Raw genomic sequence first — 26,355 nt, forward strand, 5'->3', positions numbered from 1 at the left:
TCAGCATCTTTGTTCAAGGCTGGTGCTCTACCACTCGGAGCCACAGCTCCACTTCCAGCTTCTGAGTGGATAACTGGAGATCAGCGTCGCACAGACCTTCCTGCCCTGGCTGTCTCTGAGCCACAATTCTCAGATCTCAGCCTCCTGAGTAGCTAGGATTACCGCCGGGAGCCAACAACACCCGGCTCTATTCTTTATTTACCACCCAGTTTCAGAGGGTCTGCTGGACTAAGCCTCTCTCTCCAGGGAGGGCGACCTGAGCACACGAGCCTGCGCAGGACCGGCCACGGTCAGGGCCCAGGGGTGGTTGGGCCCATGGCTGCTCGCCACCCGCGCTGCCCACCGTCCCCTGAGGACTCACGGCCGGCGGCGACGCTGCCCCCGGCCGCCCGCCGCGCCGGGCTCCTCCGGGAAGCCCTCCTGGCTGTGCCGCCACGGCCTCTGCCCACCCCGGGGCCTCCATCCTCTGCCCGGCCACGCTGGCTCTGTAGCCACCGTGGGGCCCCTCCCCGTGCTCCGGGGGGAGGACCGGGTGCTCCCTGAGGCCCTGCAGAGGCGATGTCTCTTCCCGGGAGGCAAAGCTGCCCGGGCGCAGATTCTGGAGCGGGAAGGCCCGGGGCAGCCAGGAGGCGCACACCGTGCCCTTCTCGGGCCCAGGGGCGGCCGGTCGCACCCGCCACACGGAGGAGGGCTCCGGGGCGGCCCCTACGGGCAGCGGGCGTACCTTCGGCCTTGTGGGGATCGGAGGATCCATGCCAGAAGGGCATCACAGGCGAAGCCAGTCCTGGGCCTGGCAGCCTGGGGGCTGTGATGACAGTTGTGAGGGCCGTCTGGCTGCCAACTGGAAGACTGTCAGAAACACGGTGCCCTTCCCCAAACCAGCAGGTGACACGTGGGGCCTTTCTACAGCCTCTCCTGGCCTCCCTCGGCCACCCCCCCCCCCCCCGGGGAACCGCCATCGGGGCTGGGCACGGGCAGTTCGGGGCCGAGAGGTGGCCTCGTGTCCCTCGGCTGCGACCCTGTGTCCCTCCACCCCAGGCCGGCTCAACGCCACTCGCCGCTGGCTATTTCTGCAGACTTGCCCGTTCTGGACATTTCATATCCGTGGAACGGACGCCGGCCTCGGAGGCCTGGCTTCTTCCACGTGGTACAGGCTTTCAAGGTCACCCTTGAGGCGGCACGGCCCCGTGGCGCTCACCCACGACGCAGAGGCCCACGCTATTTATCCACCGGCACAAGGACAGACGTCTGAGCTATGTGTACTGTTCACCCACGATGATGAACGGAGCCGTAAGCACTCCCGGACGGGCTTCTGTGTGGACATATATCTCGGTTTCTCTGAGCACATACCGAGATGTCCAACGCCCTAGAACTCTGGGTCACACAGTAACCATGATAAGGTACTGAAGGAACAGGTGGATTATGTTCTCCCACTCTCTGGAATTTTTCACCTTGATGGTGTGATTGAATGCACAGAAGTTTGCGCTCCGATGCAGTCAGTTTTACCTGCGGTTTTCCTTCCTGCTTTGCTGCTGCCTTTTAGTGTCCAAAGAGCCTTTTGCCAAGGCTAAGGCCCTAAGTTTTTGTTCACTTTCTTCTCTGAGTTGTGCAGGATTATCGTCAACACCTTGGTCTTTAACTCACTCTGAATTAACTTTGTGTACGATGTTGTGAGGTTCGCCAGAAAGGAGACCCACCACATGGTTCAGGTGGAAAGGTGCTTACTGGGGGGGAGGGGAGGGGGAGGGGGGAGCCAACTGCCAGCCCACACAAGACGGAGGGGAAAAAGGAAAAGAGCAAGAGAGTAAGAGAGAAAAGAGAGTGGGGATGGCGTTGAGCCAGATTATACAGGAAAAGGCGGGAGGCGTGGCCGGGTGGATGGGACGTGACCTCAGGGAAGGGGGAGGTCACGGCCTCCAGGTGTGCCGATTACCTAGGTAACTCAGGTGCAGGGCGCAGAACTAAACAGGTGGGGGGCGTCTGCAGGAAGCCCTCCCGGGGTGGACCTTACAGATGTGAGACAGAGCCCTGACTTTATTCCCTTCCTGTGGACACACCAGGGTCGTCTGCGGAGGACACCCCCCACCCCTGGTGGTAGGCTGGCCATCGGTGGGAATGGCTGGGGATGGCTGGGAATCAAGGATCTCCTCCTCCTGCGCTCCTGGTCCCAGACCCCCTTGTGAGAGAGGCGCTCCCCTGGCCTCCTCTCCCTCCTGGGCTCTTCGGGGTCAACTCTCCCCGGGAGGGGGACCCATCTTCAACCAGCTGCCTGTACACGGCCGGCCCTCGGGTGGGGGGCGGTCTGTGCCCACCCCCGTCCCTTCCTCCCCAGCAGAGCCCCTGTCCCCGGGAAGAACGGCTCCCTGGGATGGGGACCGCAAGGCCTCTGCCGAGTCTGACTCTGCTCCCTGAGAGCCCGCGGACGAAGAGCGGCCGCCCGTCGGTGGGGGAGACGTGGGCTCCGCCGTCGGTCCCCAGCTGCCTCCAGTCCAGGCTGGGCGGCAGGCTGGACTTCCTCTCTGGGACTGTTTGCCTCCTGGACTGCGCCCCGAAGCCTGAGAGGGCAGACACCCGGAGTCCGCCTGCACCGCAGGAGCCGCGACCTGCCCGTCGCGCCGGCCAGGCGGGGCCCTGGAGCGTCTCCCGAACCCGAGAACCCGGCCGCTGGCCGTGCGGGGGGACACAGGGCTTCCCGGGCTCCTGTCTGCGGTCCACGGAGGACGCCGCTGCGCCCCGTTACCCCAAGACCAGCCTGCCTCTAGCAGGGCTTGCCACCCGGGACTGGCCGGCCTGACCTGTCTGCCCTCCACTGAGCCCTCAGAGGCCGCGCCCTGCACCCGCACCCCGCCAGGCGGGGGCTCCCCTCCCTCCTTTCTCCAGGGGTTGGGTGAGAACTCGCTCCTCTAGACACGGGCGTTCTTCCACAGGTGAGCGGGCGGGTGGCAGGCAGAGGCGGGGTGCAAGGGCTGCGTTCCACCGGCCGCTCTGCCCCGCCCGGGCGCCAAGGGGAGGGCACCGGGAGAGGCGCCAGGACCTGCAGCCCACAGACAGACAGCACAGCGGCCCCCCGTCTCGCGTCTCTCCCTCGGGCTCTGCGCGCTGATCTGCTCCCCTAGGGTCCTGGGACGGTTCATGCAAAATGGCTTTGACGCTCCGGCCCTCACCACCGGTGCCCGAAGATGGAGCTCCTCTCCGTTCCTCAGCACCCCACCACGGGGAGGCTCCCGGGGGGGGGGGCAGGAAGAGGCAGGCCCACCCCCACTGGGGCGGGTGGGTTGAGTGTTTATCGAGAGTCTATCCCCAGGTCCCCGGGCACCGCGGCGCATGCGCTCTTAGAATGAAGGAGAGGAGAATTCAGGAACGGCTAAGCGTCAGCGAACAAGGAGGGAAGCAAGGGCAGGGGCGGCGCTGCCGGGCCCTTCCAGCTCCCGAGGGTCAGCAGGAGTCTCCTCAGGGGGGCCCTGCTGGCCCCCCAACACCAGCCCGCCCACCCACCGAGGCCCGTTCCTCCCGCAGACCCCCACGCCGCGGGAAGTGCATAATGCAGGCAGAGCGAGGAGACAGAAAGGCAAAAATTAAATTAGGTAGCCGCCCCGAAAATGCCTACTGTGCAGAAACCGCGCGCTAACTCGTTTGTGTGGCCTCCCTTGAAAACTGTGAGGCTTTAATTTGTGTCTCTGGGACCCGGCTCCGCAGGCCTCCTGGGAGGCGGGAGGGGGCCACAGTCTCAGCCGGGCAGCCCCAGATCCAAGTCCTTATCAGGGCAGAGCCACCTTCCCACAGGGAGAGGAGGGGAGGGAGAGAGAGGAGGGGGGGAAGGAGGGAAAGGAGAGGAGGGGAGGAGGGGAGGGAGAGGAGGGGAGGGGAGGGAGGGAGGGGAGGGAGAAGAGAGAAGAGAGGAGGAGGAGAGGGTGGGAAAGGAGGGGAGGGAGAGGAGGGAGGGGGGAGGAGAGGGGAGAGGAGGAGGGGGAGGAAGGGAGGGAGAGAAGCTAGGATTGCAGTTTGCGCCATCGTGCTGGCGGGTCTTTGTCTTTCTGAGGTCCTGCTGGCTTTGAGGAACAGAGGGTCTCACCAGAAAACTCCAACTTGTTAGAACAGCTGCGTGTGGTCACAATGGAATTTTTACCCCACCACAACACCACCGTACCTGGATGATGCCTCAGCCCACCTGTGTGTGCACCTGCACGATGACTCAACCACCTGTGTGTGCACCTGCACGGCCATGACGCCTCAGCCCACCTGTGCACCTGCACCGCCATGACGCCTCAGCCCACCTGTGTGTGCACCTGCACGCCATGACGCCTCAGCCCACCTGTGTGTGCACCTGCACGGCCATGACGCCTCAGCCCACCTGTGTGTGCACCTGCACGGCCATGACGCCTCAGCCCACCTGTGCACCTGCACGGCCATGACGCCTCAGCCCACCTGTGTGTGCACCTGCACGGCCATGACGCCTCAGCCCACCTGTGCACCTGCACCGCCATGACGCCTCAGCCCACCTGTGTGTGCACCTGCACGGCCATGACGCCTCAGCCCACCTGTGCACCTGCACCGCCATGACGCCTCAGCCCACCTGTGTGTGCACCTGCACGACCATGACACCTCAGCCCACCTGTGCACCTGCACGGCCATGACGCCTCAGCCCACCTGTGTGTGCACCTGCACCGCCATGACACCTCAGCCCACCTGTGCACCTGCACGGCCATGACGCCTCAGCCCACCTGTGTGTGCACCTGCACCGCCATGACGCCTCAGCCCACCTGTGCACCTGCACGACGCCTCAGCCCACCTGTGTGTGCACCTGCACCGCCATGACGCCTCAGCCCACCTGTGCACCTGCACGACGCCTCAGCCCACCTGTGTGCACCTACACGGCCATGATGCCTCAGCCCACCTGTGCACCTGCACCGCCATGACACCTCAGCCCACCTGTGCACCTACACGGCCATGATGCCTCAGCCCACCTGTGCACCTGCACCGCCATGACACCTCAGCCCACCTGTGCACCTGCACGGCCATGACGCCTCAGCCCACCTGTGCACCTGCACGGCCATGACGCCTCAGCCCACCTGTGCACCTGCACGCCATGACGCCTCAGCCCACCTGTGCACCTGCACGGCCATGACACCTCAGCCCACCTGTGTGTGCACCTGCACGACGCCTCAGCCCACCTGTGCACCTGCACGGCCATGACACCTCAGCCCACCTGTGTGTGCACCTGCACGGCCATGACGCCTCAGCCCACCTGTGCACCTGCACGACCATGATGTCTCAGCCCACCTGTGTGTGCACCTGCACCGCCATGACGCCTCAGCCCACCTGTGCACCTGCACGACGCCTCAGCCCACCTGTGTGTGCACCTGCACGCCATGACGCCTCAGCCCACCTGTGCACCTGCACGACGCCTCAGCCCACCTGTGTGCACCTACACATGATGCCTCAGCCCACCTGTGCACCTGCACCGCCATGACACCTCAGCCCACCTGTGCACCTACACGGCCATGATGCCTCAGCCCACCTGTGCACCTGCACCGCCATGACACCTCAGCCCACCTGTGCACCTGCACGGCCATGACGCCTCAGCCCACCTGTGCACCTGCACGGCCATGACGCCTCAGCCCACCTGTGCACCTGCACCGCCATGACGCCTCAGCCCACCTGTGTGTGCACCTGCACGGCCATGACACCTCAGCCCACCTGTGTGTGCACCTGCACGACGCCTCAGCCCACCTGTGCACCTGCACGGCCATGACACCTCAGCCCACCTGTGTGTGCACCTGCACGGCCATGACGCCTCAGCCCACCTGTGCACCTGCACGACCATGATGTCTCAGCCCACCTGTGCACCTGCATGGCCATGACAACTCAGCCCACCTGTGCACCTGCACGACGCCTCAGCCCACCTGTGTGTGCACCTGCACGGCCATGACGCCTCAGCCCACCTGTGTGTGCACCTGCACGGCCATGACGCCTCAGCCCACCTGTGCACCTGCACGGCCATGACGCCTCAGCCCACCTGTGTGTGCACCTGCACGGCCATGACGCCTCAGCCCACCTGTGTGTGCACCTGCACAACCATGACGCCTCAGCCCACCTGTGCACCTGCACGACCATGACACCTCAGCCCACCTGTGCACCTGCACGACCATGACACCTCAGCCCACCTGTGCACCTGCACCGCCATGACGTCTCAGCCCACCTGTGTGTGCACCTGCACGACCATGACGCCTCAGCCCACCTGTGCACCTGCACGACCATGACACCTCAGCCCACCTGTGCACCTGCACCGCCATGACGCCTCAGCCCACCTGTGTGTGCACCTGCACGACCATGACGCCTCAGCCCACCTGTGCACCTGCACGACCATGACACCTCAGCCCACCTGTGCACCTGCACCGCCATGACGCCTCAGCCCACCTGTGCACCTGCACGGCCATGACACCTCAGCCCACCTGTGCACCTGCACCGCCATGACGCCTCAGCCCACCTGTGTGTGCACCTGCACGGCCATGACGCCTCAGCCCACCTGTGCACCTGCACGGCCATGACGCCTCAGCCCACCTGTGTGTGCACCTGCACGGCCATGACGCCTCAGCCCACCTGTGCACCTGCACCGCCATGACACCTCAGCCCACCTGTGCACCTGCACGGCCATGACGCCTCAGCCCACCTGTGTGTGCACCTGCACCGCCATGACACCTCAGCCCACCTGTGCACCTGCACATGACGCCTCAGCCCACCTGTGCACCTGCACGACCATGATGTCTCAGCCCACCTGTGCACCTGCATGGCCATGACGCCTCAGCCCACCTGTGCACCTGCACAACGCCTCAGCCCACCTGTGTGTGCACCTGCACAACCATGACGCCTCAGCCCACCTGTGCACCTGCACAACGCCTCAGCCCACCTGTGTGTGCACCTGCACGACCATGACGCCTCAGCCCACCTGTGCACCTGCACAACGCCTCAGCCCACCTGTGCACCTGTGCAAGGCCTCAATCCACCTGTGCACCCCCATGATGCCTCGCTCGCCTGTGCACCTGCACGACGCCTCAGCCACCACTGCACCTGTGTGACGTCTCCACCCTCCTGTGCACCTGGCCCATCTGTGCACCGCGAGACGCCTCCCCCACCACGACACCCTCAGCCCACCTCAGCCCACGCCGTCTGCGCCCGCGCGACGCCCTGGCCTGTGCTCAGCCCCCCGGTCGGTCCTCCTTCGCCAGCTGCCCCCACACAGGCTGCGCCCAGGCCCCCGCAGCACAGATGAGCCCCGGGCAGGCAAGCAGGGGTGCCTACGTCAGCTGCGGGCTGAACCCAGGGAGCCAGAGCCCACGTGCAGACGGCGAGGGAAGTCAAGGGCCCCGCCCGGACCCAGGGCCACGTGTGGCTGACGGGAGGCGCCCGGGAGACCACGCTGCTGTCCCCCGCCCGTTCCCGCTCCCCGTAGCCACGCCGGTGGTGGCGGAGCTCGGGCGGAAACCCCACTCGCGGCCGGTGTGGCGGGAACCCCGTGTGCGCCAGCCACGCCGCCCAGCGCACCGTCACGCTGCACCCTCAGCCCGGGACACGACTGCGTGGGAGAGGGCGACCCGGGGTCCCGTCCTGGGCGCGCCCGGGGCAGCCCGGTGAGGACGACGCGCCCCCGCCCCTGGCGGCGGCTCCGCGGCCGGGCGGGCGCCGGGAGGGGCTCTTACCGTCCACGCAGGCGGGCCTGGCTCGCGTGGTGCCCGCGATCTGCCCCTTCCGGCAGGCGCAGCGCGCCGTCTGCCGCGCGATCGTCCTCCGGGGCTGGCTGCTGTCCCGGTCCAGGGTCACGATCTCACAGGTGCCCGCGGCCAGCTGACCTGCAAGACAGGGGCGGTTGCGGGTTGAGTGGCCCGGCGGCATCCCAGCTGACCCTGCCCGCTCGCTGCCCGGAGCCCGGCCCCAGCCCTCCCCGCGCCCCGGGAACCGCCCGCGGAGGGGCCCCACCGGCGGGGACACCCAGCTCCAGGGAGACATCGAGGACGGACGTGGGTGCCGGGAGGGCTCTCCGACGGCCGCGCCGGGTCGGGCCGGCGACCGCGTTCTCTCCAGTCAGCTCTGGCTCAGCAGACAGGAAATTAAACGGGGCCCATCTCGGCTGCACCGGAAATGAAAGAGCCAGGCACAGAGGACGGCGGGCCCCCCCGCCCGCCGCCCCCCTGCTTTCCACAGGGGAACAAACACCGACCGCACAGAGCACGGGGCTCCAAAGCCAAGCGGCATCTCCGGGTCTCAGTCCCCACGGGCCGGCCCGCCAGACCCCCACCCCAACCCCCACCCCGGGACGTGGCATCGGGGAGTCAGCAAACAGACCAGACCCTCCCGGGGGTGCTGAAAGCCGCAGGGGTGGCCCAGCTCCAGGGGGAGGCCCAGGTGTCACTGGGTTCAGAGGTCACAGCTGGTAGAGGTTCGTTCAGCTCTACCCACGAGCACGACCCATACGTGTGTGTGTACGTGTGTGTACACAACGCCTGCCAGACACTTGGGCCAGACGGGTGCACACGGGCACAAGCCTCTGTACACGCCCCCGTACACACAGGCACACACGAGGGACACGTGCACCGTCTGCACAGCCTCCACGGATGTGCCGGTGTGCACGCACAAGCATCCCCAGGGCCCTGGGTCGGGGAGGGCAGTGCGTGGGGACCCAGCCCCCCTGGAGGGCGGCCATGCGGTGGTCCAGCGGCGCACGGGGCACTCGCTGGGAACTACGGAACGATGGGGACGTGGGAGGCACGGCAAGGAGTGCCCGGGGCCGTGGAGGGGACACCGTGGCGGGGACACGGCGGGGAGTGCCCAGGCGCGCGGAGCATCGCTGGGAGGAGCTGCCCCAGGTGGCCAGACCCGGAGGCCCAGAGCCCACACACGGGCCCGTGAGGTCTCCCCGCCGTGGGCTCACCCATCCGGGGAAGGAAGCGTGGGGCCCGCCGTCCCCACGGGTGGAGCTTCTCCCAAGCCACGTGAAACTCCACTTCCTGGCCAGCACCGCCTCCCGGCAGGCTGCGTAGTTTGACTCCATTATCAAATGATACACTAAATTACATACTACTTGAGCAGCAGGTAAAGCCAGACAAACCAACCAAACACATACATAAGCAAGCAGACACATACAGAACGAAGACCCTCAGGACACTGAGCTGCCTGCCCTGCCGGGAACGGTGACTCAGAGACGGGATCTGGAGTACAGAGGCCACGCATCAGCTTCTTAGGAGATCACACTACAGCCGCGGGGTCTCCTGCCCACCCACTGGGACTTCAGATGCCGCCACGGCCCCTGCACCGCCTGCCCAGCCACACAGACCTCAGATGCCACCACAGCCGCGGTGTCTCCAGCCCACCCAGACAGATCCCAGACGCCCCTCAGCCTGTGTCTCCTGCCCACCCAGACAGACCTCACATGCCACCACAGCCGCGGTGTCTCCAGCCCACCCAGACAGATCCCAGACGCCCCTCAGCCCCTGTGTCTCCTGCCCACCCACCCAGACAGATCCCAGACACCCCACAGCCCCTGTATCTCCTGCCCACCCAGACAGATCCCAGACACCCCTCAGCTCCTGTGTCTTCTGTCCACCCACCCAGACCTCAGATGCTGCCATAGCTGCTGTGTCTCCTGCCCACCCACCCAGACCACAGATGCCACCACAGCCCTATGCTGCCTGCCCACCCAGACCACCTTCGCAAACGTTCACGGCCCCAGGCCACCTTCTGGCCAGCAGACTCCTCAGGGTAGGGCCTGGCTGGGACAATTCCCTGGACAGTCTGTCCAGGTGGCCAGCCGGCCCATCCAAGCCTTCAAGGTGGCTGCTCTGAGGAACCGCAACGAGCCACACAACGCCGGGCCCCGGGGGCTCCGGGACGCTGGGAAGTCCTTGATAGTCAGCAGCGCTCAGCCAGGACCACAGCGTTGCCTCCCGGTGTCCAAGTCTGAAAATCCGGTTCTGAAGGACCCCCAAAGCCATGAGGGGGGGCGTCCCAGGAGCCACACACGCGCGTATGAAGGGCAGGCGCGGGATGGGCGATGAACAGCAGACACGGGGTGTTCCCTTGTCAGGAGGGAAACGCAGTAGCATGCCCGCAACACGTGTCAGATGACGAGAGACCCTTTCAAAGCAGGGGGCGCTCCACCCGACGGACGAGCCTCCGCCCGGAACGCCGCCGCGAGCTCCTGGCTCAGTGCTCTTCTTACAGGTGACATGGAACCCGCCCCGCGCTGCCGGTCTCACCTGGCGTGGCTCTTCCGCCCTTCCCCGGGAGCAATGTCGCCACGCTATCGTAAGCGCCACTACCACTGGTGCCACCAGCCACGGCAGCTGCTGCTCCAGGGTGGAGTGCCACCGTGCCACCACAGCCCCTGCATCGGGTGAGCACCCCCCCCCAGGGACCTGGTGGCCCACGGTGACCTCGCGGCATCAGCCTGGGATGGGCAGACCACCTCGTGGCAGCCAAGTGACCCTAAGTGACCCCGAGTCACCAGAATGGAGGGGATGCACGCCCCCGGAGGGCCGTGACACTCCCTGCGAGACAGGCCGGGCACGAAGTGTCCCCCCGCATCCCGGACGCGAGCCGAGGGCGGCCAGCTTACCCACACCCCGTGGGAGGACGGGCGACGACGTGGGCCCGGAGAAGCCCCGGGAGGGCGGGCGGGGCGCGGAGCCCGAGACGCCCACCGCGGGGCAGATCCCGCACCCTCAGATCCCGCCTCAACTCCCGACGCAAACGTCCCGGGGCCGCAGCCTTCCGGCCAGCAGGGGGCCCTCTTGGGGGGCCACGCCCCAGGGCGCACCCCTCTTGACAGCCCGGATCACTACTGGCCTTGCCTGCCAAATGAGCTGGGCCATATGTCGGGGCCAGGGGTGCAGGCACAGGCCCTGTGCAGGCCTCGGGCCGGGTGCGCAGGCGCAGGCCGTGTGCAGGCCTCGGGCCAGGTGTGCGCAGGCGCAGGACTCAGGCCAGGTGTGCAGGCGCAGGCCCTGCACAGGCCTCGGGCCAGGTGAGCCGGCGCAGGACTCAGGCCAGGTGCGCAGGTGCAGGCCCTGCACAGGCCTCGGGAAGGTGAGCCGGCGCAGGACTCAGGCCAGGTGCGCAGGTGCAGGCCCTGCACAGGCCTCGGGAAGGTGCGCAGGCGCAGGCCAGGCGCAGGCCTCGGCCCATTCATGCCTGCATCTGCACTCCCGGGCGGGCAGCCGGCGCCGGCGCAGGCCTCGGGCTGGGTGCGCAGGCGCAGGCCCTGCACAGGGCTCAGGCCAGGTGCGCAGGCGCGGGCCCTCTGCAGCCTCGGGCCAGGTGCACAGGCGCAAGCCCTGCACAGGCCTCAGGCCAGATATGCAGGCGTAGGCCGGGCGCAGGCCTCGGCCCATTCATGCCTGTATCAGCACTCTGGGGCGGGCAGCAGGCGCAGGCCTCGGGCCGGGCGTGCAGGCGCAGGCCCTGTGCAGGCCTCGGGCCGGGTGCGCAGGCGCAGGCCCTGCGCAGGCCTGGGGCCAGGTGTGCGCAGGCGCAGGCCTCGGCCCATTCATGCCTGCATCAGCACTCTCGGGCGGGCAGCGGGCCGGCGCGCCCCAGTGCCCGCTCCGCGGCCAGCTCTGCGCCGCGCTCAGTGCTGGGCACTGGGCCTGGGCTTTGGTGCAGCTGTATGGTAACCAGGCTCACTCACGCGGCCCTGCTGGAGAGGGAGCCCAGGGCGGCGGCTCACACCGTGGCCCGGGAGCCTGCAGCCCCATGGGCCGGGAGCCCGGTGCCGGCCTCATGGAAGCCCAGGCACGGTGGGGAAGGGGCAGTGGGCCGAGGGCGGAGGGCGGCAACCAGGCCAGCACCGCTCCCCCAGGCGCTGCCTCTGCAGGTCTAACACGAGGTCCCCTCCTGCACCCGCCTGGGAGCCAAGGCGCAGCCGAGGCCGCCAGAGCCAAGCCACAGAGCCAGGCTCTCAGCCAGGCTCGGCCCCGGGGACACCGCAGGCAGCCTGAAAATGGCCACCGGTCCACTCCAGTCGACCGTGAGCGCCGAAAGGAGCGAGCTTGGCCCAGGGCCCAGGGCACGGCCTGGTGGATGGCTCAACACAAATGTGCAGTGTGCTGAGCAGCCCCCCACGTGAGGACACCCCACCAGGCTGGGCCTCAGCCACGGAGTGTGCCACGTGCCCCGAAAGGAAGCTGTGCCGGCCCCACCGGGGCGGCGGGGTAGGGTGCCAGGGTTTCAGGTGGGCCGAGCCCAGGCTGGCAGCTCCAAGCATGGGACCCGCACCCAGGACTCCCCGGGCAGATGGGGAGAAGGCCCTGGTGCAGCATCGATGCGGCCCGGGCCCCCCGTGCAGGCCTACCTCCAATCCGAGCACAGACAGACAGGTCATTTAGTCCGACGAGGCTGTGACACAAATCTGGAAGGGTGTCCTGATATGATGGATGACAGAGCGAAGATTCGCATCGGCTCTGACGGGCACGGCCCCGCCGCATGGCATTTCGCTGTTGTAAATGTCAGCAGGGTGCCGGGATGAGAATGAAAACAAGGCGGATCCCAGAAGGCCAGCAGAGCCCGAGCAGAGCCACCACCGTCCGTCAACACACCTGGCCATGTTGCCAAAGCCATTCGGGAGCTGTGGGGGGGGGCACTGAGTAGGAGCCCGACAGGGAGAGGCGGCACCGGGGCCATCCTGCAATCCCAGGAAGGCCACCCCGGGTCAGCCAGGGGTGGGTGGGGTTGGGCCAAGGCACCCTCAGACCCCTGGTCCGCAGGGCACTGGGCACTGCCTCGGGGTACACCTCTGACCCAGCAGGGCTGCCCCAGGACCCTGGAGGAAGCCACAAGTAATACACAGGGGTGCACAAGGCTGGAGCCTGGAGGGACATGTGGAGGACACAGGCAGGACTGCTTGTGGGTGACCAGAGAGGAGCAGCTGCAGGTATCTGCCTCGGGGGGGGGGAGGCCGTGGGGCGGGGGCACGTGGGATTCTCCCGGGGCCAGCAGCCAGTGAGAGTCTGTCCTTTACTGGGAGTGAGCTGGGTGCCCAGGGCCCTCTGGGTAGCAGCCACGGTTCCTGAGATGCAGGAGAGATTTTAGTGAATGAAGCTGCCCCTCTAACACCACCCCAGGTGTGGGGGGGGGGCGGGGGGAGGTGGGGTGTGTCTTAGGTAGAACTCCGTAGAGGCTGCGTTCTGGGAGGCAGCCTGAGCAGACCAGCCGTGGACACTCTTACCTCCAGCACGAAGCCGGAATTGGAAACACGGCTCACGGGGCAGAGCGCCAGGTGTGAACAAAAACTCTGCCTTCGTACGTGGCTCTGGCACACGTCAACCAATCAATCATCGACCGAAAGCCCTCACTGGGGGCAGCCGCAGGGGCTCGGGGGCGCCCGGCTGGGCTCCCACACCCCAGCCTGACCTCCGTCTCCTGGCTGTGCCCGTACGAGCTCTGAACTGCGGCGGGCAGGCGTGGGGAGGGTGCCTGTGTGCCGCCCTGCGCTCGAGGTCCTTCCATGCCATCGCCAGCGTAACGCCGGACGTCACTGCAAGTCGGAACTGTCTCCCTCCTAGCTCTGCACCGCGCTCGCAGATTAAGCGATCCGTGTTTAATCTGCAATCCTATAGACGTGTAGTACAAAGATTAATGCGGGAAAAGCGCTCTTTAAGATCCAATGAAGGGTCAGAGCCTCAGTATGTGAGCTATAATGCAATCAAGTCTCTATTAAATGCTAGTATCAAATTCTCCACCCCGGCGCAGCGTCCCCGCAGCCAGTTAAGTGCACGCCGTGCCTCCCGAAACCCAATTGTGGCAAGGAGGAGTTCAGGGGCAGGCTGGGGAGCATCGCCAAGGCCCGCGGAGAGACGGAGCAGGAGAGGGACCCGCAGAGGGACCCTCCTCCACGCCGGCACGCGTGGCGCGGAACCCACTGGGCGGTCCAGAGACGCGAACCGGGCCTTCCAGGCCGCGGGTGATGGAGCCGTCCATTATTCCACGAGAGGACCCCGGCCCGGGGCCTGGCCGACTCTCCCTGGAGAAAACGTGGCTTGGCTGACCCCAGGCACGGGTCAGAACCCTGGCCCGGGGGCCCTGCGTGGACAGCGCTGGCTCGGATGCAGTGAAAGCACAAGCCAGGGACCCTGGGGGGCTGGACCGGGATCGGGGCAGCCGAGCTGGGCCCGCCTCCCCCCCCACACCAGGCTGCCACACCCAAAGGTGAGCTACCTACCAGGGAAGCCTGCCCTCCACTCCCGTGACGCACAGACTCGAGGGGCAGGGCGCGGGCGGCAGGGCCGGGGCCGCTGCCCCTCTTCTGGCACCCGTTCGTCTGTCCATCACATGAAGGACCGCGGCGGGTCCTTCCCTCTCTTTGGTTTGACCGTTTAATATCCCTGTGGACGGAACAGTGGCTTCACGCCGCGGGGCAGGAGAGGGGCAGGGCCCTCGGGAGCGAGCGGAACGCGGCCTGGGCCCCAGCCTGGCCGGAGGGGACGCTCTTACTCAGTTGTCCAGAGAGGGCAGGGCGGTGGGGCCCACGCCAGCCGGGGCCCACGCCAGCCCGGCCCCACGGGTGCACGGGCGGGACAGGGCCAGGAGGAAAGGGCTGGGGAGGCCAGCAGTGACCTGGGCAAGATGGAAGGCACCTGTCACGGAGCCACTGCGTGACCCAGCAGCAGCAGGGGGGCTGGGGGGGGGAGAGGGCAGGAGGAGAGATGGGGCGCGCCGAGTGCCTGGGACCCTAGCCCCCCACGTCCCCCTTCCAGCCTCTCCAGGCCACGTGTGGGCTGGTTCTGCCTGTGGACCCTACCAGCTGGGCCCGGAACCTTCCAGCACAGCCATTACTCACTGATGAGGGTCCACCTCTCCCGGCCTCTGGCAGACGGTGCCTTTCAGTGCCCTTCATCTGGCCCTGTGTTTCTCGCTGGGTGCCCCGGGTGCGGTTCTTTCCCCGGGGGACGTGTGTGGGCCCTGGCTGTGCTTTCTGCCTGTGACCCAAGCCCAAGCCTCGCCACAGGCAGGGGTCCCCGGGGTTCCCCAGGGGTCCCCGCCCTGCTCCATGTGCTCTCCCGGGACGAGAGAGAGAGAACTCCCGCTGCGCACGAGCTCCCCGCGCCAACGGCGTGAGCAAAGCAGGCGCGGTGGAACTCCCTCCGGCCGGGGACGATGCCTGAGCACGCCGCCCAGCCCGGGAGCCCCTGCCCCCGCCGTCTCGGGTGCTGGGGGCCCGGGGGGGTCACTCACCCCGGCCCCGGCCCGAAGGCTGGCTCTGCGGCTCGGGGAGGGGGTGAGGGAGACGGGCGCCGCCTCCTCCTCGCCGTCCGCCCGCCGGTGGCCCGGGCTGCCCAGGCGGCGTGGGCGAGCACTCCCCAGCCCGGCTGGCTCCCGGCCAGCCCCCCCTCGGTGTGCGTATTAACGAGGCGGCCACAGGGCCCGTCCGGAGCTGGCCTGCCGCGGGAGCGCCTCTGACACAACCGCACCGCGACCGCCGCGCCGAGGCCCCCGCGAGGCCCCGCGGGGCCGCTCTTCCAGTGAATCTCTCCCAGCATGGCGGGCGGCTGGCTCGGAACCAGGGCCCCGCCAGCCCGGGGTCGGAGGCAGCCGGGGACAGGAAGCTTCTTTCTCCCAGCGCCATGGAAACAGGGCCTCGGCAGAGCGGCCTTTCCTAGACCGTCCCGCCCCGTCCCGCAGCTTCCTGCCCGGGCCGTGCGGGCCGCCGGACGAGGACACTGGGGGCAGAGGGGGCAGGGGGACGGGGTCACCTGCAAGCCCTCCTCCCGCTGGAACGGCCACGCCTGCCCCGCACGCAGAGCCCCGCCTTCTACGAACGCACTGAACCTCACGGAGGACCCAGGATTCCTGCCGACGGGGCTTCCTGGGCAACCCTAGGAGAGCAAAGGTGCGGGGTGCAGCCTGCATCTCCCCGGGTCCCCAGGTCCCCTGCACAGGGCCGGGAGGGAGGTTCAGGAGGCAGCCAGCCCTGGGGGTGCGCAGAGCGGACGGGAGTCCCTACTCTTCCTGCTCCTCTTAATCGTGTTCTGCCCAGCGAGGCCTGAGCGGCCACAGGACACAGAAAAGGCACCTGAGGCCACGGCGGGGGGGGGGGGGGGGAGAGGCCAGGTGGCAGGTAGTGTGTGTGTGTGCACACACAAGTGTGTGACCAGCGTGTGCTGATAGACACACACCCATGCCCAGCGCCTACCCAGTATCACCAGTCCCCTGCAGAGTAACCAGACCCGCGACTCACTCACTTTATAACACACATCCTCGCTTAGCTCGTCAATGGATCCGTTTGTCTTTCAAACTGTTTTCTGGGCACTGAGGGTGTGGGAATAAAGCAGACTTGACTCCGCCAGCAGCAAAGATCAAGGCCAAGAGCGGCAGAGTGTTTGGGAGGAGACAGGAAGCAGCGACATGGGGGCAGGAGGCCGGGGAGGGGGTGGGGGGGAGGCTCCTCCGGGTGGCTCTGGGTCAGCCCTCCCTTCCCGAGGGCCACGCTCACCGACCAGGCCCGGCCGTGCGGTGGGAGGCTCCTCACGGAAGCTCCGTGGTTTTCCTCTCCGGGCCAGGCAGCCTCGGGGGAGGCTAGCTATACAGCACAGATTTGAGTAACAGGTGCCCGTTCTAGAAAGAAACATGGGGTCGGGGACCCCGAATGGCAACTGAGGGCTGTCAGTCCTGACTGGCTCTGGGGAGGCCGGGCCCTAGGCCTTGCACCCCAAGGTCACCCCAGGACAAGGAGGCCCGTCCGTCTGGAGGGCTCCCCCCCTCACCCCCGGCTCCTCTTTCTTGGCGAGGGTCACACACGGGAGGGTGAGACCGGACGTGGGCACAGGCGGTTCTGAGCAGGTGCTCGGCTGGGTCCACGGTGAGAGAGGGCGTGCCCAGAGAGCATCGGAACACAGAGGAGAAGCGGCGCTGGGGGCCGGAGCCCACTGGTGCTCCCCCGAGGGGGGCGGCCCTCCTCCTGACGTCGAGGCCAGAGCAGGCAATGTGGGAACGCGTGCCGACAGCCGCCCTGGCCGTCGCCTGGCGTTTCCCACGCTGGCCCGGCCCCGAGGGCCCCGGCCGGGCCTTGGGTGTGACTTCTTGTCTCATCCCGGCACCGCAGCCTGGCTTGAGCTCTGACCCCACGCCGGCCGGGACCGCCGCCCTCTCCAGGCCGGTTTCTCTCTGCCTGTGCAGTCGGGAGAACAGAGGAAGCCAGTGCATGATGAACATCCGTGGGCAGCCTGGCCTGCCCAGCCCGTGGCCAGCTCTCTGAGGACTAACCCTCTTGTCCCCCAGACACTGAGGGCCAGTGGCTGAGCAGGCCTCGCCTCTGCTGGGTCAAGAGCACACTCACGCGTGCTATGGTGACCGATGACCCAACTGTGCTAGCCCGTGGGTCGCCCTTCACAGAGACATTCACGAGGGGCTGGAAGCCAGATCTAAAACACGCTGACACCAGACTTGGAGGAGCAGCGCCGCGGGCGACACATCCGTGCGGTCTTGGATAAAACACCAGCCACATAACCCACGGAGGACAGGAAAGCACGTGATCCATCCCACGTCACTAACGCTAGAGTCATCCACTCCGCTGGGAAGACGGTGCGTGAAGATTCAGGATGAGAGGACCGGTCGGACGGGGAGACGGCCTTTGCACACCACAGATCTGAGGAAGAACTGCATCCACGATACGCCCAAAACCACAACAGCAACAACGACAACAAAACCCACTGCCAAGTAAGACTACAGGCAGCCCCACTGAGACAGTGAAGGACCTCAAGCAGAACTTCCACCCCAAAGGCACGCAAGCACGTTCATAACACGACCTAGCTCCCAGGCCTGCCACCGGGACGCGTCCCACGGAACAACGGGAACGGTCACACACCTATCCGCGCGGCAAGAACGTCGAAGAAGCCCCCGGCTGGCAGGAGCGAGGGATGACGGAGCTCACTCAGTGCCTGTGGGAAGGCACAACAGCGCAGCCACTTGGAAGGCAGCTGGCAGCTCCTGACAAAGCTAAACATTCCCTTCCCAGGAGATCCAAAATCCTCACTCGGCGGTACCTCGCCAGCCGAGCTGAAAAGTCCCACGCACACGCAGAAAACCGCGCGTGAACGCTTGAGCCGATTCATCCACGACGCTCTCCAAACCGGAAGCAGCCGAGATGTCTTTCTGTAGGTAAACGGGTGAGCAGACCTCAGCACATCCACACAATAGGATGCCGTTCGACGGTGACAAACACGGAGCGAGGAAGCCCCCGGAAGAAAACTGCGGAAACTGGGGTGCCTACTGCTAAGCAGGCCAGGCCCCGTATGGAGAGGCTGCGGACGGTCTCTAAGACACGCTAGAGAAGAGCAAGCCACGGGGCGAGCAAAAGCGCCAGGGGTCGCCACGGTTTTGAAGGGAAGAGGGAGGACGGTAACTCTCCCGGGAGAGACGCGGGGGGAGGCGGGGTCCAGCGCCACGGAAGGGACCAGCCTCCGCCTATGTCAACTACAAACAGCACACGGGGCTTGTGTCCCAGGTGGAGTTCAGGTGGCAGGAGGGCACCTGCCGTGTTGGAAATGCGTGAAGCCACCCGGAGGAGGGCACAGAGGGAGAAGGTGCTCATCTACGCCCTTCTGGAAGGCACAGAGCCCGTGTCGCAGGGCACCGCGCTGTCCGAGCTCTGAACGCGAGGCGACAGAGCGGTTTCTCTGGGGACACACGGGCCGTGTTGACACGGCTGTGTAGGGGGCTGGGTAACTGGGTGGATGGGTGGCAGGTGGCGGGAGCGGGGGGGGGTGTGTGTGTGCGGCGATGGACAAGGTGGGGATAAGGTAGAGGGTCAATCCGGGCTCACGTGTGACGTAATGCGCACACAGACTGTCACCCACTGACAGACACGCACACGCCCCCTCGGTCAGTGTGTGCCCGCGAGTCCTTTGTTCTGACCGCCAGGAGGGCTGGGGGGGGGGGGGACACGCCACTGGCGAGAGGACTTGTGACCCCAAGACCTGAACCAGGGCCCTCGGGGAAAGGGCTGCTGATAGGACGGGGCAGGAAATGGAGAAGTTGAGTCTGGGGCTTCTGGTCTGTCAGAAACGAAGCAAAACGGAGACACCAGAGCCACTGAGCAGACTCTGTGGAGTCAGAGCTAATGAAGACAGCGCGGTGGATGATAACCCAGAATGCGCAGAGTGCCCTAAGCCCCTAAGCAAATGATGGAGTCAATTAACACAGACGATAAATCTCCCACGGGACTCGAGAGCATCGGGGTAAAGACTCCATCTTCAACGGGGCCCCTCCGGGATAGGCTGTGCGGGGCTTTCTTCTCCAGGGATGACTTGGAACGGGCCAGGAGAACTTGGGAATGGAGAATCCTGGAACACGCACATGACATACGGGGGCCGCAACCCCATGAGCCGCGGGGACAGTTGGACGGGACGCGAAGGGCCGTTTGGGTCTGTTGTCTTCCGGCCCTCGACACCGCAGCTCTAACCGTGGGACAGCTATTAGATGGGTTCCGGCACAGAGACGGTATCCAACACTGACCAGAGCTGACCACGCCGGTCCCTTGTAGTTAATGACTGTCCCGCACCCCCGCCGACTCGCTCTCACAAGCTGGGGGGGCGGGGTGCAGGGGATGGCGGGGGGCCTCTCAACCACCGCGACTATCTTTCCACGAATCTCAGCCGTTTCCCCCAGAAAAGAAGAGCAAGGTCTATTTAAAAATCCAGGAAGACGTGAGGGCTGGCAGCCGACGAGCCAGCAGCTGCCGCGGCCGGGACCGTGCCAGCATCGGATACGGTGAAATGGAGCGTGCTCGGGCCCGAGGGCCCGCTCCTTCCCCACACCTGTCCCAGCCCTCCCCAGAAGGACGCTGAGCCCCGGGAACGCCACGCGGGCCCTGTGCTGAGCGACTCCCGCCCTCCTTCCCCTGTACCGTGCACCCCGGGGGACCTGGCCGTGTCACACCCCCCCCCCCTCGAAGGACACCTGTCAGGCCCGCCCCCTCAAGCAGCGGCCGCCCTCGTGACTACTCGGAGCAACAGGCCGCCGGGGGCTTGGCTCGGCCCTGCAGAAAACCCTGCCCGCCGCCCCCAGGGTGTGCTCCAAGGTCAAAGGCGCCAGCTGCAGGCAGAGCTCGCGGCGGACCCCACGCAGCTCCCAGAGCGTGTTCCGGGGGGGCTGGGCTCACCTTCTGCCGGTAATCACCCAGACCCTGGCAGCGCGGTCGGCGGAGGACACCTTCCGCCGCCGAGCTCCGCCGCACCACGCCCGGAGCGGAGCCGGCTTTCCAGGGACCGAGGATCCCACCCACGGCCGTGGGCCGTGAGACGGGGCCTACGTGAGCGGCCCGGCCCGGCCACAGACCGGCGCGCCGAGGTCACCTTCGTGAGAGCTGACGGGGGACGCCGAGGGCTCCCAGCTCGGACCCTGGCGGTCTCCCGGCTGAGACCCCACCCCGAAGCCCGACGGCCTCAGCCCATTGGTGGATGACAGGGGTAGGACCCTCCCCTCCTCTGTCCTCTCGCCTCCCTTCACCTGGCTGTCCACTGCCACACAGCCCGGCACCACACGTCTGACGGGACTTCTCCTTCACCCCGCCCGGCAGGCCCCCCCATCCCCCCCCCCCGCCTCCTCAACCAGCCACCACCGCGTCCCACGCAGCCCAGCCACCGGCAGAGTACCCGGCCTACCAGACGCTACCGGAACTGGGAGCCGGAGCGGCCTCCCTTTAGTTGGGTTATCCAGGCTTAGGTGTATGTGGCAAGCTCCCCTCCTTCTGAGCCAGCATCTGCTGCTGCCGCTGCGGTCACCCACAGCCCTCGGTCACAGACTCGCCGTGGCGACTGTGAGTGGCGGCGACACCGGGGCCTGCCCGCCCCCATCCCTAGACTGGAGCTGGGTCACAGCCCCCCTTGGTCGGAGGCAGCCAGCCTCTTGGACTGGGCAGTCCTGGTTCTCTGGCTCTCCAGTCTGCAATAACTTAAACCAATTCCTCTTTATAATCAGTTACGTATTTGTGTGCGCCTCTATGTTTGTATATATTTCCAGTTCGGTTCCCTTAGCGGATGCTGATGAATACAGCTACAGTACCAAATTTGTCTTGAATAAACATCAATGTCAAGACACAGGCTGGTAGGTGTGCAAGGCCCAGGCCCATTTCACACTGTCCGGTGTCTCCTCACCTGTGAAAGTATCGGGGGCACAGAGCAGTCAGGACGAATGTTGGACTCTCTGGACCTGAAACCATCATTGCCGGTTTCAAGGTCATTCTCTTGAAACTGGCGGAGTGCTCCCCCCAGGGTCTGGTACACACTAGCTCTAGGGTGACGGTTTCAAAGCTTGACCGGGTTCTCGAGCTTAGGAGGGAGAAAGTGGGTATGAAGATGGAGTTGATGCCCGACTTTTTCTGGAGTGGGTGCGTCAGGAAATACCTGGGCCCTGGCTTCCAACTTCCCTCTGCCCCACTTCCCTCTCTCTTCCTTCTGAAAAGAGGCAAGGGAAGGGGTCTGAGTCTGGCTGCCGGGCCCTGCTTCAGAGTCTGTGGATACGCCTCTGCTCCAGGGCGAGGCCCCCGCTCAACGCTCCCCCTCTACCACGTGGGGCTCCACCCACCCACCCAGACTCGCGCCTCCGGCGTGCAGGTGTGCGCGGGAAGGTCTGAGGTCGAAGCCACCGCCCCATCTCCCGCGTCCGCTCTGTGGAGAGGTGGTGGCTCTGGAATCGAGTGCTCGGCCACTGCCACGGAACCGCCACGGGGGACGCCGGCGGCTCCGGCTCTTGCGGTCTTACACCCACAGCCACCCTAGCAAGTCACTGCTTCTGTTCCACGACGTCGGGAGACCAGCCGCCTCCAACCGGTTCCTCCCAGCAGCCTCTGAACAGGGGTAGAGATCACCCTTCACCCACCACCCCGGCACAACCAACTCCCACCCAGAACTCACGGCACTGTGCCGTCCCCACCGTAGCACCCGGGAAAGGAGGGACACGTGCATATGACGGATACGTGAATGAATGAATGATGGATGGGCAAAGCAGAATGAGGGCTGGGAAGATGTCGGGCTGGGTGGATGAGTGGATGGGCAGGGGTAGGTGGGTGGATGGACAATGAATGGGCAACGGAAGACAGACGGACAGAGGGAGGATGACTTGGTGGCTGATGGGCGGGCGGGCAGGTGGGTGACCAGGAAGATGGGGGCAGGTGGGAAGGCGGGTGATTGGGTGGTGGGACAGACAGACAGACAGATAGCACAAGGGAGCAGCTGACCGTCCAAGGCGCAGGGTCAAGGCCACCCGGGTGTATCTCCATCCGTCCCAAGCGTGGAGCTGACACAGTAAACCTGCCCGTCAAGAGACCCATGGCGACAATGGTGGGGGAGCACAGGTCTGGCCTCGAGGGACCGAGCTCCAGGACACGTGGTGAGGGTGGGGGGGATGGGAGGGTGGCGAGAGGACACCCACTAGAAAGCGGAGAACGGGGCTCCGCGGCTCCCATGTGGAGATGAAATTAAATTGTTCTCGGCAAAAAATAACAAAAACAGGAGAACAAGGGAAAGTGTTCCCTTTCCTGAGGAGGCGGTGGCGGCAGCGCGAACTGATTAAAAACCACCTCCCGGATTTTATGAGCATCAGAGAAGTCCAAATCCAAATCGGGCCGCGTGGAGATAATGAAGTCAAAATATGTGCATTCGTTTGCCTCCGTGTGGGGAGGGGAGGCTGGGCTCCGGGCGGGGGGCGGGGGGGAGGGCTCCCAGACACGTGTGGACGAGGCCCACGACCGTACGGGCTGCGGTCCTGGGACTCTGCAGAAAAGATCACGAGGGGCTGGGCACCGGGGAGGGGTGGGGCAGGAGGTCACCGGAGAGAAGCGAGAACCCAGCGGGGGCCTCCTGGGAGCGAGAGGGGGGACGGGGCAGGGCCCCCGCCAGCCGTTACACCAACCCAACCCACCGCGCAGCCCTGAGATCACCCTCGGCCACGTGGGCGCCTGGGAAGAAGGCCTCCGCCCAGCTCACGGCGGACGGGAGCACAGCGGGCCGCAGCCCCCCTCCCCCCCCCCCCCCCCTGTCTAAAGCCACTCGGCCCTGCCTGCTTGGAGCTGGCTGACGGCACCGCCACGTTTTAGCCAAAGCCCCCCAGTCCCTAGTGCTCCTTTCCCGGAAACCCGGTTCCCAGACCCTCAGAAGCGTGCAGCCCACTGAGGCGGAGGAGCTCGAGAGGCACGCGGAAACTCAGGGGGCTGCCCGGCACCCCCTCCCCCCGCTCTGCTGGGGGCCGCTGCCTCTCCACAGCAGCACGGAAGGGAGGGAGAGCCTCGGGGTCTAAGGAGCTGAAAGGGTGCAACAGCTTGCTGGTGTGGGGGGCGCAGGGCCTGTGCGCAGCAGAACCTTCTAGACCCTGAGAGCCTGCACAGTGGGCCCCAGGGAAGCCTGGGATCTCTGGCTATAGCAGGACAAAATGCTCTCCGGGTGAGGTCTGGGGAAAAGGGCAGGCGAGGGGAAGCCCGCGCAAATGCCGGCGAGGCAGACGCCCAGAGGCGGCGGGAGACCCAGCGGAGCCCGGCGCGCCCCTCGGCTTGCTTCCCAGCCAGACCCGGGACCAGGAGTCTCCTCTCCTCGGCTCCTCCCTGCACGAGCGGCGCCCCGCACGGAGCCAGTGACCAAGACCAGAGGCCACGCTCGCCGGGCAGACGGGGGAGCAGCCTGGGCTCCACCCAGGAGAAGCGAGACCAGAGGGCACCCTGCCTGTGAGGACGCCAACGCCGCAGGCACCGCGGCCCTGGGGAGACAGCCGCCGGCCACCATGCCCACCAGCCACCCCCACTCCCACAGCACGGCCCTGGGGAGACAGCCACAGGCCACCCACCACCCCCACCCACAACACAGGCCCTGGGGAGACAGCCACAGGCCACCATGCCCACCCGCCACCCCCACCCACAACACAGCCCTGGGGAGACAGCCACTGGCCACCAACCACCCCCACTCCCACAGCACGGCCCTGGGGAGACAGCCACAGGCCACCGGCCACCCCCACCCACAGCACGGCCCTGGGAAGACAGCCACAGGCCACCGGCCACCCCCACCCACAGCACGGCCCTGGGGAGACAGCCGCTGGCCACCCACCACCCCCACCCACAACACAGGCCCTGGGGAGACAGCCACAGGCCACCATGCCCACCCGCCACCCCCACCCACAACACAGCCCTGGGGAGACAGCCACTGGCCACCAACCACCCCCACTCCCACAGCACGGCCCTGGGAAGACAGCCACAGGCCACCGGCCACCCCCACCCACAGCACGGCCCTGGGGAGACAGCCACTGGCCACCATCCATCCCCCACCCACAACACAGGCCCGTCCGTTCCTCCTGGGTCTCCCCAGCCTTCCCTGGAGCCAGCACCGCTGGTCCCCTCAGGGCTCCTGGGGGTCTCTCCAGGGGCTCCGAAGCCAAAGGGAGGGGGAGCAGGGGGAAGAACTAGGTGAAGGAGCACCGTGAAGGCAAGAGGACTCTCCAGGCCCGCGTTCCCACCATCCCGAGGCCAGCCCTTCCGCAGCCTCAGGACCAGGCGGAGGCCCCGCGGAACGTTCCAGAAGCCAGCCGCGCACGCTGCCCGCCCCGCAGGCCGCAGGAGCTCGCGCGCGGCGGACGTGCCCGCTTGCCCGCGATGAACATTAGGCCGGGCCAATCCGTTACCCGGGAGTCCGGAGAAGCCGTCCAGCCTCGTTTATGAGCAAGTAAATCCCGACTTGTTCCAATAAAGTATTTACGAGGTCTCTTGTTTCAAAACTGCCTGGATCGCCATTTTTCTAATCCAATTTAGCCTGCGAAGGTTAAATGCGGAGCCTCGGGGAAGGTGCCGGGCCGCGCGCGCGTGCGCAGGTGCGTCTCGGAGCTGGGGAGCCAGGCGTGCCCTCGGGGCCGGCCACGCGCTGGTGCGGGGGACGCGCCCCACCCTGCGGCAGCGCTGGGCTGGCGGGCTCCGCCGGGGACCCCCGGGCCCCGCGCCCCCTCCGGCCCGAGGGTTGCCGCCGGGGCCCCTGCCTTCCAACGGCAGTCAAGGAAGGCTCCGGAAGCTCGGTCCCCCAACAGAAGCCCGGGCCTACACCTCACCCCACCTGCCTCCTGGGACGGCGCTTCTCTCCTCCACCTGCCGTGACAGTCGAATCAGAGGGGTTCCCACCAGTGCTGTGGGCATGGAGGAACAGCCTGGAAACCCCTGCTACTGAAGCCCTGTGATCACCACTTCCAGCTTCTGTCACCTGGGGAGGCCTGGGGAGACACACACCCGTCCACCCTGCCAGGGCGCAGCCCCTCACAGGCCAGCGGGGGGAGGGGGCGACCTCCATAGCATCCTAGCTCATGGCCTACTCGGTGGACGTGTTGAAGACGGAGGGGGAGGCTGAAACGGGCGTGGGGACCGTGAGGCCCCTCCCACTCCCCAGAGCGCCAAGGCCGGCTGCCCTGCTGGACTTCCGGACCCTCCCTCCCCCCCGCACCCCTCTCCCCCCGGGCTGGCCTTCTGCAGGTACACACCCGCCTCCAGCCTTACCCTGCCAGCAGGCCCGGGGCTCACCCAGCCTGCAGCCGCCCACGGAGGCTCCTGTCGGCCAAAGGCGAAGGGAGGGGCGGCACAAGGGATTCCTGCAGACCACTCAAGGCGCGCGGACTTCAGAGGGGCGGAAGCAAAGTCCCCCAAGGCACCGCTGCGGACGGTGCGGCTCTGGGTACACAGCACGGGGACCTGGGCACGTGACCTGGGGCTCTGCTTTTGTCTTGCCAGGGCCTCCCCTGTGCAGAGAGCTTGCTCTCCTACTACCCAGAATCCATCTGCTCTGCCTGCGCCTTATACTAGGTAGATCCTACCAGTCTCCAGCAAGAAGACGCGGGCCAGCGGGCCTCCCCGTACACACAGATCCCTGGGCGCAGGAATGTATCTGAAGACGTGTAAATCGGCGATCGCGTATCGAAGGCTGCGCACGCGGGCACCGCGCTGGGTACGTGTGGCTGGAGATGCATCTATGACGGAAGCGAGTTACGCACTGGTTTAAACAGTTGTGGAATCCCCACGCAGAGTACACGTGCGGACGGCCCGGATGCCCGGTGTGGGCACATGCCGTGGCCCGCTCTGCCCTTTCTCGGAAACGCAGACTCGAGCTGGCCGTGAGCTCGGACCCCAGCAGCCCTTCCACGAAGGGCACAAAGGGACACGGCGCCTAGGGTCACACAGGACGCTTCCGGGCCACCCAGGGCACAGGTGGACCTGCAACACCAGACACTGCTCTGTGACACCCGCTACACCCCAGGGCACTAGGGCCACTGGGCACCCACAGGAGAGCGGGTGCCAAGGCCTCCCCCCCCCACAGCCCCGGGCAGGCACAGGCGGGGGACACAGCCGTGGGG

The 26,355-nt window shown here is 66.4% G+C and overlaps 1 protein-coding gene across 1 annotated transcript in view; it reads right to left on the bottom strand.

The window, feature by feature from the left end:
- Tafa5 (TAFA chemokine like family member 5) overlaps positions 1–26,355 on the bottom strand; it is a 164,234-nt gene that overhangs the window by 51,830 nt on the left and 86,049 nt on the right. The window contains exon 2 of the mRNA XM_048349267.1: positions 7,698–7,847. Within this exon, the coding sequence (XP_048205224.1) occupies positions 7,698–7,847 (150 nt within the window). The remainder of the gene's footprint in view (positions 1–7,697; positions 7,848–26,355) is intronic.

Source organism: Perognathus longimembris, chromosome 1 (genome assembly GCF_023159225.1).
Source record: "Perognathus longimembris pacificus isolate PPM17 chromosome 1, ASM2315922v1, whole genome shotgun sequence".
Taxonomy (NCBI): domain Eukaryota; kingdom Metazoa; phylum Chordata; class Mammalia; order Rodentia; family Heteromyidae; genus Perognathus; species Perognathus longimembris.